Source organism: Notolepis coatsorum, assembly GCF_963971535.1.
Source record: "Notolepis coatsorum genome assembly, chromosome: 3".
Lineage (NCBI taxonomy): Eukaryota > Metazoa > Chordata > Actinopteri > Aulopiformes > Paralepididae > Notolepis > Notolepis coatsorum.
The window spans coordinates 142,404,355-142,420,127 of record NC_140167.1 but is presented as its reverse complement, the minus strand read 5'-3'; the positions used below and the strand labels follow the sequence as shown (position 1 = coordinate 142,420,127).

Below are 15,773 nucleotides of genomic sequence, written 5' to 3'. Positions count from 1 at the left end.
TTAAATGGGCATATAATATCGTCTCATATCGATCGCAGGCACCTGAATCGAATCGTATCGTATCGTGGCAGACTGTGTGATATCGGATAATATCGTATCGTTGTCCAAAGAATCGATATCGTATCGTATCGTGATGAAACTGGCGATTCCCACCCCTACTGTCTTCTAGAGATAGGTGGTGACATGGTTTGGTTTACTCACGTGGGACATTCCACTCTGTGCGATGGCCTTTTCTGAATTCAGGATACGCTTCACAGCCGTTGCGGTTAACTTTTCAACCTGGGTGTCTGATAGAGGCTGGACCACATCGGCCAATCGAAACACTTTCTTTCTCCCGCTTACACCGGATGCTCTGAGAACAAGAACAAGAAAAGGATCAACTGTGGGGTAGAGACAAGACTAAGAAAAACGAATTCATGAAGACGATTAAAGGGGCACTTCACAGAAAAACAGTTGAAAGCTAAGAGGGCCACCGTTAGATTGACACTCTACTTGGCCCATTACGTGCTTCCAATTTCGGGTTATAAGACCAAACAGCCAAAGAGCATCAGTTTAGGAAAAGAGACAACCTCAGGTTTCGCCTCCCGGTGACTGGACCAATCACCTCTGACTAGGGTTGCCCCCCGGACCCCGGTTCTAAACGGGAACCAGTACTAAATTAGAAAAAAACGGAGTATTAATAAGCTCCGACGTTATCGGTACTGCTATCGATACTCGAGAAATTATTATTATTATGAGTTTTTTTCCGAGGAATTTAAACGTTGCAAACCATCTCTCCTCTCTCTGTCTGCATGAGAAGCGAGGCAGCAAGCCATTACACACACTTGTCGTGAGCCGCTCACACTCACATACACGGGTAGGGAGGTGCCCGTCCGTGGCTAGCTACGTTAGCTACGGAGCTAATAGAGTGTACCATCCAGCAACACTGAAACTGACTAACGTTAACGTTATGCCGAGTTCATCATTCATACTACACGTATGAACTCGACATAGCGGTGACGTTACTCCGTTTCCATTAAGTGTTTAATTAGCAGCAATCTGTTGTTGAAAATTTAACGTTAAGGTAGGTATCCGATGCACTTCCGGCGAGGACAGGAAGCAGTCATGAAATCGTTGTAGTCATTTTTTAGTCTTATTAACTAAAAGATTTTAACAAAATAAAAAGCAGCAGCACTATTGCATAACTGAGTCATGTTTGCTATGTATTTCTTTCTTTAGGGGAGTAGGACATTTGTTTCACAGTTTTAGCATGATGTTTTATAGATGGCCAGGTTAAACACAGGTTTTTGTTTTTTTAAGAGGGGGGGTTTGATTTGATTGAAGTTTCTTTCAAATATGCAACACAACAAACAAATATCAAGTACAGATATAGCCTTAAGCCATTCAAATAAATTGTATACATTTTTTTTTTAAATATATTTAAATAATAATCTAAAAGAACCGATAAGAGTATCGATAAAGTACCGAACTGTTAAGCAGTAACGATAAGAGTAGTATCGATAAAATCCTAACTATACCCATCCCTACCTCTGACGGTGAAAATGATTGACCGTTTTTGTAGCCAATGAAATTCTGAAAACGACGATATCTTACGTGAGGGATATTTCCAAGGATATTGTAATGGCAGAATTTCTTTGGACTTTTGTTTACCATTTCGTTTCCAGTGCGGGCAGCAAAAAGGTTTCAGACTTGTGTCCAATGGCTAATACAAATCTGTATCCACAATTATGATGTACACACTCAGACTCCAGAATACGTTTTGAAGGTTCTTTACTTTCTTTGGGCAGTGACAAAGTATAACATCATTCTTCATAGGATATATAGACCGAACTAGGATCATGGACTACGGTCAAAAAGTTATGTGCTTCCAAACTGCATGGGCACTGTCTCACTACTAACTAGGGTTGGGCATCGTTTGGATTTGAACGATTCCGGTTCCGATTCAGATTCTCCATTTAGATTCCTGTTCTAAATTATTCTCGATTCCGATTCTTTGAGGTGCAGGTCAAAACAGGTCACAGCTTATTTCGAAGGAGATTTTTATTTTTTTAAATCAAAAATAAAAATCATATTATTCACATTGTCAGTTGACTTGATACAGTTTAATTTGGTTGCTGTACTGTAACTAGGGTATTAATTAAAACAGAACCGGAAGTTAGTAACCGGTTCCTATTAGAACCGGTTCTCGTGCCCAACCCTACTACTAACTAGGCAATACATGTTCACGGCATATCAAGACTCTCACACATGCGCAGTAACACATCTAAAGTACATTTATCGTTAAATTCTTAGAATAATTCGCAACTAAATTATAAATATGGCTTATAGCATACCACAGCATTACAAATTAAACTACTGCTCATTTTCTATGCAATAACTAAATATATAAAATACAAATATATTCAAAATATGACTAAGATTTGGCTCTTACATTTCCGGCCTCTAATTGGAAGAGAAGCAGGCTGCCAATTACTCAATAAACAAACTAGAGCCAACGTAAATTTCAAACAAAGTATTATCCTATATGCTAAGCAAATTCTAGCGTGAATGTAATGAACGTACAAAGGATACGTAGATCAAAGTCCTTTTGTTTAACTGTCCTTCTCATAGATGAGACACAGCTTGTCGACAGGTCTTTCAAGGGTGTTTGTCTTCGTCTTGACCAGCACACGCCTCACAAGTCCGTTTGCATCGGGAATTATCTGAGCGACTCTTCCCAGCAACCATGAGCTCCGTGGCGCTGATTCATCCAAGATCATGACGACATCTCCAATTGACATTCTTCTTGATCTGGGTCCATCGTTGACGCTCTTGCAACTGGGGAAGGAACTCACGCACCCATCGCTTCCAGAATAAGTCGGCGAGATATTGTATCTGCTTCCATCTTCTGCGTGCATATGAATCCTCCTTGCTGAACAGTCCAGGCGGCATGACTGGCTGTTTCTTCATCAGTAGTAAGTGGTTAGGGGTCAATGCTTCGAGATCTGAAGGGTCGTCTGTTGTTGTTGTGAGTGGTCTGTCATTTAGTATGTATTCCACTTCACACAGCAATGTGTGTAGACACTCATCACTGACTGTTTGTTCCTTCAGCACAGATCTCATTACTTTCCTTACAGATCGGATCCGTCTCTCCCAGACTCCTCCAAAATGTGAGCCTGCAGGTGGGTTGAAAACCCATTGGATTCCTCTTTGCATCAGTGCATCTTGAATCTTTGATTGATTCCAATGCTGAATCGACTCTCGCAGCTCACGCTCAGCGGCTACAAAATGTGTCCCATTGTCTGAGCGCATAACTGCTACTTGTCCTCTCCTGCACAGAAAACGACGGATTGCATTCACACACGAGTCAGTGTCAAGCGAGTGCGCTACTTCAATGTGTACTGCTCGCGTAGTGAGACAGGTAAACAGGACGCGTGTAGCTTTTCTCCAACGCGTCCGTGTTTCCGGGTTCCCGTTTTGCGCTCTTATTGGCCAGGTCATGTGACATGTGCGCCAATCGTGGGACGGCAAGTTCTGCGCCTATTTCCGGGTCGAACAGCCTGCAAACTACCTAACGCCTAGTTTATCACTGGTTAAGCTTAGGCGACTCTTTCGAAGTTGGTTAAGGTTAGAGTTTGGAATCAGGGCAGGCGTTCTATCGCCATGCTCTAAGACAAACTCTAACCTTAAGCAACTTCGAAAGAGCGCCTAAGCTTAACCAGTGTAGAAACTTGCGGTCCCACGATTGGGTATACATGTCACATGACCTGGCCAATCAGAGACACGGAAACACGAACGCGTTGGAGAAAGGCTACAGGCAAACAGGACGCCATATCTCTTCACAGTGCTGCGGCCCTGTTTTACGTCAAACGGACCAAAATAATCCACCCCTACGTTAGTGAAAGGGGGCTTGTCAGGTTCTGGCGGCAAGTTTGCCATCTTTTGTCCGAGGGTCTTGCTTTTGACTTTTCTGCAGACCACACATCTTGACAAGAACTTCCTCACCATTGAGTTCGCTGAGGGGATCCAATACCTTTGACGCAAACATGAGCATATAGTTTCTTCCAGTGTCCGATTTTCTCATGAGTGTCTCTCAGAATCAGTGTAGTGACGTGCAAGTCCTTTGGGATGATGACCGGATGCTTCACATGCTCCGGCATAGCAGATGCGCAGAGACGGCCTCCGACCCTCAGAACTCCATCCTGGATCACTGGGTCAAGCTTTGTTAGATTACTGCTCTTCTTCACGTTGCTTCCTTTCTCCAGCATGAGTACTTCTTCAGGAAACTGCTGGGTTTGACTGAATCTGATGATCTCCATCTCAGCTCTCGTTAAGACATTCAACTGTCAAGGCGCCCAGGTCTGGCGTCTACTTGGTGTCGTTCTGGTTATCAGTTCTTGTTTGACCATTGGGATCCGTTTGTAGATCAGTCTTCTTCCTACAGCGCTGTAGCAGCATATCCTTCAGTCGAAGAATCCAAGCGACGGCTCTTTTCAATCTGTACCAGCTGGAATAGTGGTTGATCAGCTTGTTCACAGCATCTGTGTCTTCGACTGCGTGTGTAAGATGTACGCGTCTCACCTCGCTGTCGTCCTCTTCGACCTTCATCTCGGCAGGTCTGTCCGGCCATTGACTCTGTTTCTCGAAGGAACGCTGGACCATGAAACCAGCTAGGGCTCTCCATGAACTTGGTAGGTGTAAGCCCCCTGGAAGCACAGTCGGAAGGGGTGATTGAGGTATTGACATACTTCCATTGGTGGGGCTTCGTTGCATCTCTGATGGTGGCGACACGGTTGGCAACAAAGGTCTTGAAGCGCAGTGTTTCATTCTCTATATATCTCAACACGGTTGTGCCGTCAGTCCAGAATGTCGAGTCACGAACGTCCATCTGGAGCTCTCGTCTCAACATCTTGTCAGTGTTCACGGCCACTACCGCTGCTGTCAATTCCATTCATGGAATAGTAGTTTGCTTTGTTGGAGCAACACGGGCTCGTCCCATCATGAAGGCGCAGTGAACCTGTCCATTGTTGCTCGTCAGTCTGAGGTAGGAGACTGTCCCGTATCCATTTTCGGACGCGTCAGAAAAGTGATGAAGCTGTGCTTCTGCAACAGGTCCGAAGTCCACTGGTCTTACACATCTGGTCACACTCACTTCTGACAGTTGGTGAAGCTCTTGCAGCCACGTGGTCCATTTTTGGGCTAACCTTTTAGGAATTTGTCATCCCATGCAAGCCTTTCTTTGCACAGCTGCTGCATGAGCATCTTCGCAGGGAGGATTGCTGGGGCAAGGAAACCCAGTGGGTCGTAGATAGAACTGGTTACTGAAAGGATTCCTCATCTTGTGACGGGTCTGTCTTTAAGATTGATCCTGATGAGTCGGACTCGATACACCACAACACTCCTAAGACCCTTTCCACAGGGAGAGCGTTGTTGGTCAGATCCAGGTCTCTCAGTTCGTTTGCTCTTTCGTTGTCTGGAACAGACGCAAGCAGCCTGCGACTGTTGTCCATTTGGTCAGGCGAAAACCTCCGTCGGCGCACAATGCGGTGAGGTCTGCTCGTAGGGCGAGTTTCGTTGGAGACCGACTTTAGACAGTCGTCTACATAAAAGTTCTTGAGAACTGTATCTACAGCCTCAGGTGGAGACTTGCTCCTATTCTCTTGTGCTGTCCTCTGTAGAGCAAATGTGGCGCAGCTGGGTGAGGAGGTCGCACGGAAGAGGTGCACAACCATCTAACTCCCCCCCCTCCCCCATCTCTCTGAGTGCCTGTCTCCTAGCGCTGACTAAGGTGATGGATGCCTCGGGGTCTTGGCCAAGACTGCAGTGACTGCTCTACATGCACCACCGAGGCCTTGGATCAGCTACTTACCGTTGTCTGTCCGTGGTCCTGTCAACTGGTGTCAACGCGGTTTCATTGCTGGGTTAAGTACTTCTATTCTATTCACATAATGCTTATTTCATACATCTACTCTATTCACATATATGCTTACCACTTGTATCTATTGCTATGTCCGCCCACTACAATCACACAAGCTGTCTAACGCCTGTCCCGTCTCCCTGTCCCCCTGTGAGTTGCTGTCCTGGAGTGCTGACCGGAGTGTCGGACGTCCCGTGATGAAGGCCGGGAGGATGCGACCCTCTCTGCGTGCCCTCCTGTCTCCCTGTCTCCGGAGGTCTCGTAGTGGTGACCGGAGTGCTGGACGTCCCGCGATGATGTCGGGGAGGTTGCGACCCTCTCTGTGCCGCCCCCTATCTCCCTGTCTCCGGCTGTCTGAGCAACGACCGGAGTGTTGAATGTCCCGTGATTAAGACGTGGAGGACACGACCCTCTTTGCGCCGCCCCTGTGCCTCAAATAGATTCGCCATCAGCTCTATCTTCAATCTTTCAAAATGTTCAGTTGCTATCGCTATCAGCTCCATCTTTAATCTTTCAAAATGTTCAGTTGCTATTGCATGCACTCATCTGTGTTTCACTACACACTTGAGTGCATGCTTACCAACTGTTAGTCTGCAACACTACCATCACCGACATCTAAGAAGGGAGATCCCCCCTTGAATGGCCCTTCTATGGTTTCTCTCCTCCACACTGCCTGTGGAGCATTTTTCCCTATTGTTAGGTTTTAGTGAGTTTTTCCTTACCTTCGCGTGGGGTATGTCTGGGAGTGCTTGCATTCTTTCATTTATTTGCATTTATTTTAAATTTGTTGGACCTTATGGTGTTCTTGTTCTGTTCTTGACTTATTGTTGTTTTCTTCTTGACTTGTTTAAAGAAGACATGTACGGCCCATGGGGACATTAACGTGTTGTCGGACCTTATAAATAAATTTGATTCGATTGTACTCAGCGATGTCCTGGGTGATGTCTCCCTCGGGCCACCACAGGAAGCGCAGGAGATCGGTGTCTTCATCAGGAACGCACACTTGGTAGTACATCTTTTCGATGTCAGCCATCATGGCAATCGGCTCCTGTCTGAAGCAAGTCAACACTCCGACCAGGGTGTTCGTTAGGTCTGGTCCTTGTAGAAGCTCACTGTTCAATGAGACTCCTTGGTAGCTGGCGGCACAGTCAAACACCACACAGATCTTTTTCTTCTGCGGGTGGAAGACTCCGTGATGGGGAAGGTACCATACTTAACAGTCTTGTTGGTACTTTTACTGCATATCCTGCGTTAAACATGTCACCCATGAAGCTGGTGTACTCAGCATGGAACTCAGGATTCCTCTTCAGCTTGGTCTTGAGGTTTAGTGCTCGTTGCATAGCAGCACTTCGATTGTTTGACATTTGGACACTCGCTCTCTTCAGCGGAAGATTTATGTAGTAATGTCCATCCACATAGCGTGCAGAGCCTGACACAAAGTCCATGAAACGATGGTCCTCTTGTGACATCTCTAACTTGTCATCACAGTTTCGTTCGGGAAAGTCATGGTTATATTGCTGGAGAAGAAGCCAGAAGAAGAATACCCTCAGTCTCAACAGCAATTCTGTTCACTGCAGCACTTGATTGTTCACCGTCACTTGCTGTAGTGTCCGTTGGCTCTTCCAGTGGACCATTCAGAATCCACCCAAGAGCATTCTTGACTGCATATGGTCCGTTTGCTTGGCTGTGGATCACTTTCCATGACTCTAGCAGCTTGTGTTCTCTTGTTTCGATGAGAAGCTCCACTTCGGCGTTGATGCGTGGTAACCTGACTTCGTTGAGGTACGGCCATTTGTCAACATCCTTTTGTTGTGGAACGTTATCCTCCTCTAACCCACTAACTTCCAAGTCAGTGAGGATGTAGCTCTCCACTCGCTTCTTTGCATTGATGGTGCTAAGCACTAGCTCCGTCTTTCTGCCTTGAATGTTCAATCGCTCTGCCAGTGTCTCTGTAAAAAACGACGCAGAACTGCTTGGGTCCATGAATGCATAAACCTCCACAGCTTTGTTGCTTTTCTTGTTCTTTACTCTGACGGGCACTATGGCGAGCACGCAGTTGTCTCCGGCCCCAGTGCATGCACTTAACACTTTGTTTTCTTCTGTACTGGCTGCATTTCCTTGGGAGGCAGGTTCATCTTCTTTTGAGGCAACTTCTGTTGTCTTCTCCTTTGCACCTTTGTCTTGCTTTGCAAAGTGTAGCATGCTGGGATGCTTCATGGAACAGTGTTCACATGTCATTTTCTTTTTACACTCCTTGCTAAGGTGGCCTTTCACCAGGCAGCCTAACAGAAGCCGTTCCTCTTCAGAAACTCCACTCTTTCCTTATGTGTTTTTTCTCTCAGCTTGCGACATTCTTCCAGGGTGTGACCCTTCTCACAGAAGACACATGGCTTTGTAAAGGCACGGTTGAAGGATGTAGCATCTTTTGACTTTGATGATTCGCCTTTTTCATCATCCACTTGTTCAGCACTGGTAGCGAAGCTGCTTCCCCTTTTAGCTTCTCTTTGTTCTTTCTTTCCGTGCTGAGGTTTCTTTGTATCTTTCTTGTCAGCTGTTGCAGAGTCGAGATCTCCAAAGAGAGGGTCAGATGTGATCTTTGCTTGGCGATCTACGAAGCTCACCAGATCTGTAAACTTGGCTCGCCTCCGATGGCGTTCTTGAAGGTCATATGCATGAACTCTCCATCTCTCTCTCATCTTAAATGGCAGCTTAGCAACAACCGCCCTCATGGTCGTCGGATTGTCCATCTCTTCCATATAATCGACATCTTCCATAGCGTTGCGACAGCTCACAAGAAACACTGAAAAAGCGCTGAGGGCTTTCCCATCTTCTGACTTTATCAACGGCCACTTGCAAGCCTTGTTTATCAAAGCGTCTGCGATCTTCAGTGGGTCTCCGTAACGTTCGTGAAGCAGCCTCACTGCCTCCGAATATCCACACGCTGCAGTCATATGGTGGCAGCTCTTCACGAGGTCCTGTGGTTCCCCTCTGGTGTACTGCTCTAAGAAGTACAGTTAGTCAGCGCTGCTGTCGGCTCGTGCATCAATAGCATGATTGAAAGCGCTCATAAAGGATCTGAACTCTAATGGTTCTCCACTGAACACTGGCACGTCTTTGTGGCAAACGAGAGAGCTCCTGGTTCTTTGCGAGCATTTCAGCGAGGTCCGTCTGTCGCTGCATGAGCCGAAATATTTCTCTAGCACTGTCCATTTGTTGCGGACTGCCATTGTGTAGTTGATGATCATCATATTGTTCCATATCAGGTCTCAGCTGAGCATTTTTATTTTTTTTTATCCACTTTCTTTGGAAGTACTTTTCACATTGGACATTTCTTTCTTTTGTGGCTTGGTGGGTTGGGCGCTACTCATGCAGCCATAGAGCTCCAGACTCAGATTTTACCTGGAGAAGCGTAGTCAACGCGCATTTGTTCCTGCTCACGTTGCTCCGATGTTCCTCACATTCCTGATACTTTGATCTTTGCATTGGATACTGCTAGAGCTGTATTGATCGCCAACTGTTCCCGTTCAGCTTTAAGCTTGGCTTCTTTTCTTTCTAATGCCTGTATTTCTGTCAGGGCTGTCTGTGCCATGAGGGCAGCTCTGGTGGCTTCTTCGTTAATGCACACCGAACTTGTAGTAGAAGAAACCGCTGTGGCTACATTAGACACACTGTCCTTACTTGTCACCTCATTGTTACATGTTGCAGCCTGAATGCATTCTTCTATTTTTGTGATAAATTGTTCTGAAACCACAATTCTTGATCAGCATTATTTTCTTCTTCACTGAGATATAACAGCACTAAGTAATTAAGGTTAATAAATTCTTGATAGAATGTATCATTTTTATTTCCCTTTGCACAGTAGTTATATCAGGCACACATTCCTCATTTGCCAGAAGAATTGTCCTAGCTTGCATCTCCTGGATTTTATAAGGCCATTCAGCTTTTCCTCTAATCCCTTGGGTGTTAGCTCCCTCTTGCGGACAGTCAGTGCAACTGCACTCTCAATTTCAGGCTCCATGACGGCCTTGGCTTTGGCTGCAGTATCATTGTCGTCCATCTTTGTTGTTTGATGAGGAGGTAAACAACTTGAGAACGGTAATAATTTAACTCTTTGAATTATATTCTTCTTCAGGTGTCACTTGAGACACTTTTGATAAAGATCCAGACACTTTTCTTTATTCAGTTGACATGCACAATGTTCTTATTTGTTTCGTTTTTCTGTTTTTGCTATTAGCAACGTCATCCAGTTTAGCTCAGCAAAGTAAAGTTAGTTTCTAGCTGTCGTCACGAGTCCACATGCTAATTAGGGGTGGGAATCGCCAGAGATCTCACGATACGATACTATCGCGATACTTGAGCCGCGATACGATAGTATCGCGATACTCGATATATCGCAATTTTTTTTTATCAATTTTTTTTTACCTGCAAAGTAAAACTGTCAACATGTTTTATCTAATAAAATAAAGTTCAGTCTGTTCATCTCACTTCAATAATTTTTATTGCAGAACATGGTATTTTCTCAAGCAGACAGATGTAAACACTGTAATCTGTGTTGCATGTACCTGACAAACTGAACTGTTTGTATTACAGTCATATTCCAACTTAACTGAATGCACATGTGTGTGTGTGGACTACTGTACTATTATAGGTATTGAAATGAACAATCCAACTTCCGTATAAAAAAGAAAAAAAAATTTAATGAATAATTAAATATCGATACTTGGCGTCCCTGTATCGATACAGTATGGCCACGCAAAGTATCGCGATACTACTACGTATCGATTTTTCCCCCCACCCCTAATGCTAATCGTTGCTAGCTCCTGCTTTCGTCGTCAACGAGGGGCTTCTTTAACTAACTCTTCCAATAGCCAGTTTATTTTCTTGATAACGATGTCAATAGCAATATTTCCTCTTGGTTAGACAACTTTTTGACTATTGTAATGGCATAATTTCTTTGGACTTTCGTTTACCATTTCATTTCCAGTGCGGGCAGCAAAAAGGTTTCAGACTCGTGTCCAATGGCTAATACAAATCTGTATCCACAATTATGATGTACACACTCACGGACTCCAGAATACGTTTTGAAGGTTCTTTACTTTCTTTGGGCAGTCACAAAGTATAACATCATTCTTCATAGGATATATAGACCGAACTAGGATAATGGACTATGGTTAAAAAGTTATGTGCTTCCAAACTGCATGGGCACTGTCTCACTACTAACTAGGCAATACATGTTCACACGGCATATCAAGACTCTCACACATGCGCAGTAACACATCTAAAGTACATTTATCGTTAAATTCTTAGAATTATTCGCAACTAAATTATAAATATGGCTTATAGCATACCACAGCATTACAAATTAAACTACTGCTCATTTTCTATGCAATAACTAAATATATAAAATACAAATATATTCAAAATATGACTTTTCAAGATTAGGCTCTTACAGATATTATGTTTTTTTTCTCTGGCGAAAGAAGATGACTTGTTCGACTTCTGCTGTGCGTGCCAATGCATTGGTGCCAATGGCCATTTTGGATAAACATACCTATACATACCATTAGAAAAAAACATGTGTAAAACACTCATTTTCCGTGGTATTGTTATCAACTTTCGACCTGTACTAGATAAGACTTCAGGCTGTGGACCCATTGTGTTTCCCAGCCAATCCCTCTCAGCTGGAACCTGTAAAAGGCATCCGTTTGCAAAACAATTCAAATGAAAGCAAATAAATTTTTTAATTTCAGTTCAAACCTCTAACTATTACAGTAGCACTCAAGGGTGATTCTTCCTGTTGTGGAAGAAAATTCAGAATGTTTCTTTTCAAAAGAGGCCAGACTCATGCTGTGCTATGAATGGTTCAAGAATAGCTTTCAAATTACTTTGGGTATGCAATCAACAGGCGTTTTATGCAAAATTTGGAGGACTGTTAAGAGGTAAGAGTTTTGTTCGAGCGTGTGAAACTAGTCTGGCTGGTTAAGTATTAGGGATTGGCATTTGAAGGCATATCAATATTCTATCAAAACACTTTGGTTAATCGGTTTCCCATTTATTGGTCAAATAAATAAGGAAACCAAAACCAATTTATATGAACATGGAAGAAGAAAAGAAAAAAAGAAAAAATGCGAAATCAGTCGGCTGAATCAGTGCATATGAGACACAGAACCCACCCAAGCTACACTCTTAACACATTCTGTGCCACGCAGTTTGCCCATCTTATACCACTCTCTGCCAGTGCTGTAAGCCTATGGAGTCACTCACCTTCTTTGCAGGGCTATAACTTTTTAAATATTATAGCTATATCAACATTACTATGGCCCATTCAACATCAGGTATCTATCGTTCCGGATGTGGGAATGTTATATCCATTCATACATTGTCGTGTTAGTACCGTCGTGAATATAAGTATGTTTTTGGAGTGTATAGCAGTAATTCCTAGAACGCGAGTTATAGGCCCCGACGCATATTACACATAATCGATGGCGTTTCGTTCCTATACACGCTATATTAAAAAATTCAAAAGCATACATTATGCTCCATCATGCGTGAAGGAAAGGGGGGGGGTCATTTATGATTCCTTGATTGTCAGTAACGGCTTTCCTTAGTACGACATCATACCTTGCTTGAGCAGATGGATTGCAATGAAATAAATGGACAATCGAGCTGGAATTAACGTTAGATTCCTCTTACCTGTGGCCGATGCGCCTGGAGAAAAAAAATCCAATTATTTGATGTCGATCTGCTAGATCCATTTTCCGTTTGTATGACGCAATAAACGCCGAAAGCATATTGATTCTTGCGTCTCGAAAGCGATCAAATGCACTCGAGTGTTTGTCTTGATCAACATAACAAGATAGCTCTGCCGGAGGATTTTCCCCGATGCACAGAGCGCCACATCCGGTTTAGAGTGGAGTGCAGCTCGCCCGAAATCCACAAGGCGGCGGTATTGAGACGTTGAAATATCAGACATGGTGCAGCTGGCTCCCGGAGCCTTCCTGGATGAATTATGAATGCCAATAGCGAATAAAGGAAATAACGACCATAAAAACTAGTAAACTCGTTGTTGGCGTTATTAGATTGGCGGGCAATAACAAGTATACCGTAAATCCTCTAATAGTGGAGGGTACTCGAATAATATAAGGTCGCAAAAAAAAGTATATATTTTTTTCGTGCCGTGATATAGAATGAGATAAACTCTTGCCAATGCAAATAAAGTGCTGCCTCCCGCTACACTGACTACCGTACATTAACGTTTCCCTCTGGTTGGCGCTAGCCGCTAGCTAACGTTGTCATAATATCTAGATCTGTGGTGTCAGCTGGATGACGTTGACTTGGTGTATATATTGGGCGTTGGCAGGCGAGGCTGGCGTTGTCCAGTTGACACATTACTAGGGATGCACCGATATGAAAATTTGCCACCAATACCGATTGTTCAACTAACACAATCGGCCGATGTCGATATTTGTGGCCAAAAAAATATATGTGTAATATATAAAAAAAATAAAAATAAAATTTTTAAATTTTTTTCTTTTATGAAACTACTGTATATTTGTATGTCTCTAAATGTTTTGATGAATTGAAAATGGAAGACCCTTATGTAAAAAAGCCGAACGTCTTTTTCTGGTCTTCATCCTCCAGTCCACTGAGCTGTACTGTATTGTACCTTGTGTGGATCCGAATAAACTAAACTAAACTACCCACTGCAATCTGTCAATAAAGCTGTTTCAATCAATCAATCAGACAAATGCATAGAAAATCCCTTATTTATAACCAAATAACAAAAGATTATATTATTGTTTATGAAAATGTTTTAGCCCTATGCTTGACTATTATTTTAGCCATGGCAACAAATAAAATAATAATAATAAAATAAATAAATAAAATATTAAATAAATAGGCTACACGTCTCTCTTTTTGTGTTACAAATTGTGCTCACCGATGTGAACATAGGCCTCTTTACTTACTTAAAAAAAGGAAACATCAAGAAATATGTGTATGGTATTAATTCCACCAGTATGGTCTGCCGGGCTGCAGCTGGATACTATTGTCTCAACCAGAGCTCTCAACCAATGCAATGCAACAGAACAATTTTGATTGACAGTCGATTCTGCCAATTACGTCACACCGCTTGCACCCGCCTCTGCTGTTACCACCAATCGGCAAGCGCGTATTCATTTTTTACTTCCTGGATTGCCGCCATTGATCTGCAGCGAGAGCTCAACAACAAACCAACGCGCTAATAACGTTAGCTCCCCGCTGGCCACGAGTAGATTACCAGCGCTCCGCAGGATGACCAAACGAGGCATAATGATTTTACTGCAACGAATGTTATAATAAAACAAAGCTTTTCTATACATTTGTCTGATTGAAAACTTTATTAACAGATTGCAGAATGGGTACAACTCAGTACGGGCTCTGAGCAACGGAAGGAACTGAGCTATGAATTGAGTAATGCTTGCTACTTGCTATGTTCGGGTAAATAATATGCTGATGTTATTGAACGTGTAACACTAACTATGTAACGTTAATGCCACAAAACGAATGCCTTTGTTAATCATAAGTAGTAACTTTGATGCAGTAGCTTCAAGCTTGCGTGTGTGTGGGGTCGTCGCTTGACTAAACTTTTTTTTCTCCGTTTGACGCGACACAAATTGATGGATATTTATCGGCTACTGCCATCGGCACATCTGAGCTTATTGGCCGATAGGCCGATTGCAGTCAACAAGGCGCTTATCGGCCGATACCGATACCAGACCGATACATCGGTGCACCCCTACACATTACAGATCATGATGCTATGACAGCGTCAGCTAAAGCTACTGCATGTTATCATCAACTCGATTCGACTGAGGAAGTCGAGAAGGTAGGTACCACACGCTAAATCGTCCCCGGACCCTGCAACCTATAGACAGTTCCAACTTCAGTGTGTGAATTATGTTAATCCCACAATTACTCAACTGCACTCAATATTTAAATACCAATGCTAGTCTAAATAAATGTAGACAGACAATGTACGTATAAAATAATAAAATAAATAATAATAATAATGCAATAAAAGTCTGAAAATTAAGGGATTATGTCCATGAGTGTCATTTTTAGAAATTAAGGCCTGCCTCTTATATAAGCCTCTCTCTAATAAATGCCTGGTGCTCTTTGCAGCTGAGGTAAATAGAAGACTCGTCCTATATTTGAGGATTTACGGTACTCGTTTTTGGTGCAGAACCAGTTAATACCCGTGACATGTGGAATAACCGTGCCCATCCCTAGCAAGTATTGAGGAGGGTTCTCACTTGGGCTGCACGGAGGGGACGATGGGCTCGGGCAGCTTCTTGATGGGCGGAGCCTCCGCGGCCGTGGCCTTATCGTATCCCCCCAGCACCGAGATGGCCTGAGGCAGGGACATGGCGGAGCCTTTGCGCTTGATGAGCTGGTCCTTTGAGTCGTCTATATCGATGCCCTCGTCTTTTAGCGCGTCGTCCTCCCGCGCCTTTGTCTGCTCCAGTCCTATGAGATGGAGTGTTTCATGAAATTACACCACAAAGATGAGCTGGGTTGGGTTGGGGGGGGGGGGGGGGGGGGGCAGTTTACTTTCAATTAAATTGATTCAATCAGGACGTAGACTCAAATATATGTATACAAAAAATATTATTATGATGCCAAGGCTGTTCAATTCAACAGTGTCAGTGGTAACCTAATGGTTAGAGAAGCAGGATCGGAAAGTTGTCAGTTAAAATCCCCAAAGCGGCAAGAGAAGGTCTCACCCTCCCTCAAAACACTGCCACAGAGGTGTCCTTGAGCAAGGCACTTAACCGCCAACTGCTTCAGTGGAGCTGCTCAGCGGCCAACAATGTCAGACTGTGGTCATACTGGGCAA

The 15,773-nt window shown here is 43.6% G+C and overlaps 1 protein-coding gene across 1 annotated transcript in view; it reads right to left on the bottom strand.

The window, feature by feature from the left end:
• sympk (symplekin) overlaps window positions 1-15,773 on the bottom strand; it is an 87,640-nt gene that overhangs the window by 39,616 nt on the left and 32,251 nt on the right. The window contains exons 12-13 of the mRNA XM_084309736.1: window positions 15,190-15,403; window positions 202-352 (exon numbers count right to left, since the gene is read on the bottom strand). Coding sequence (XP_084165862.1) covers window positions 202-352; window positions 15,190-15,403 — 365 coding nt within the window. The remainder of the gene's footprint in view (window positions 1-201; window positions 353-15,189; window positions 15,404-15,773) is intronic.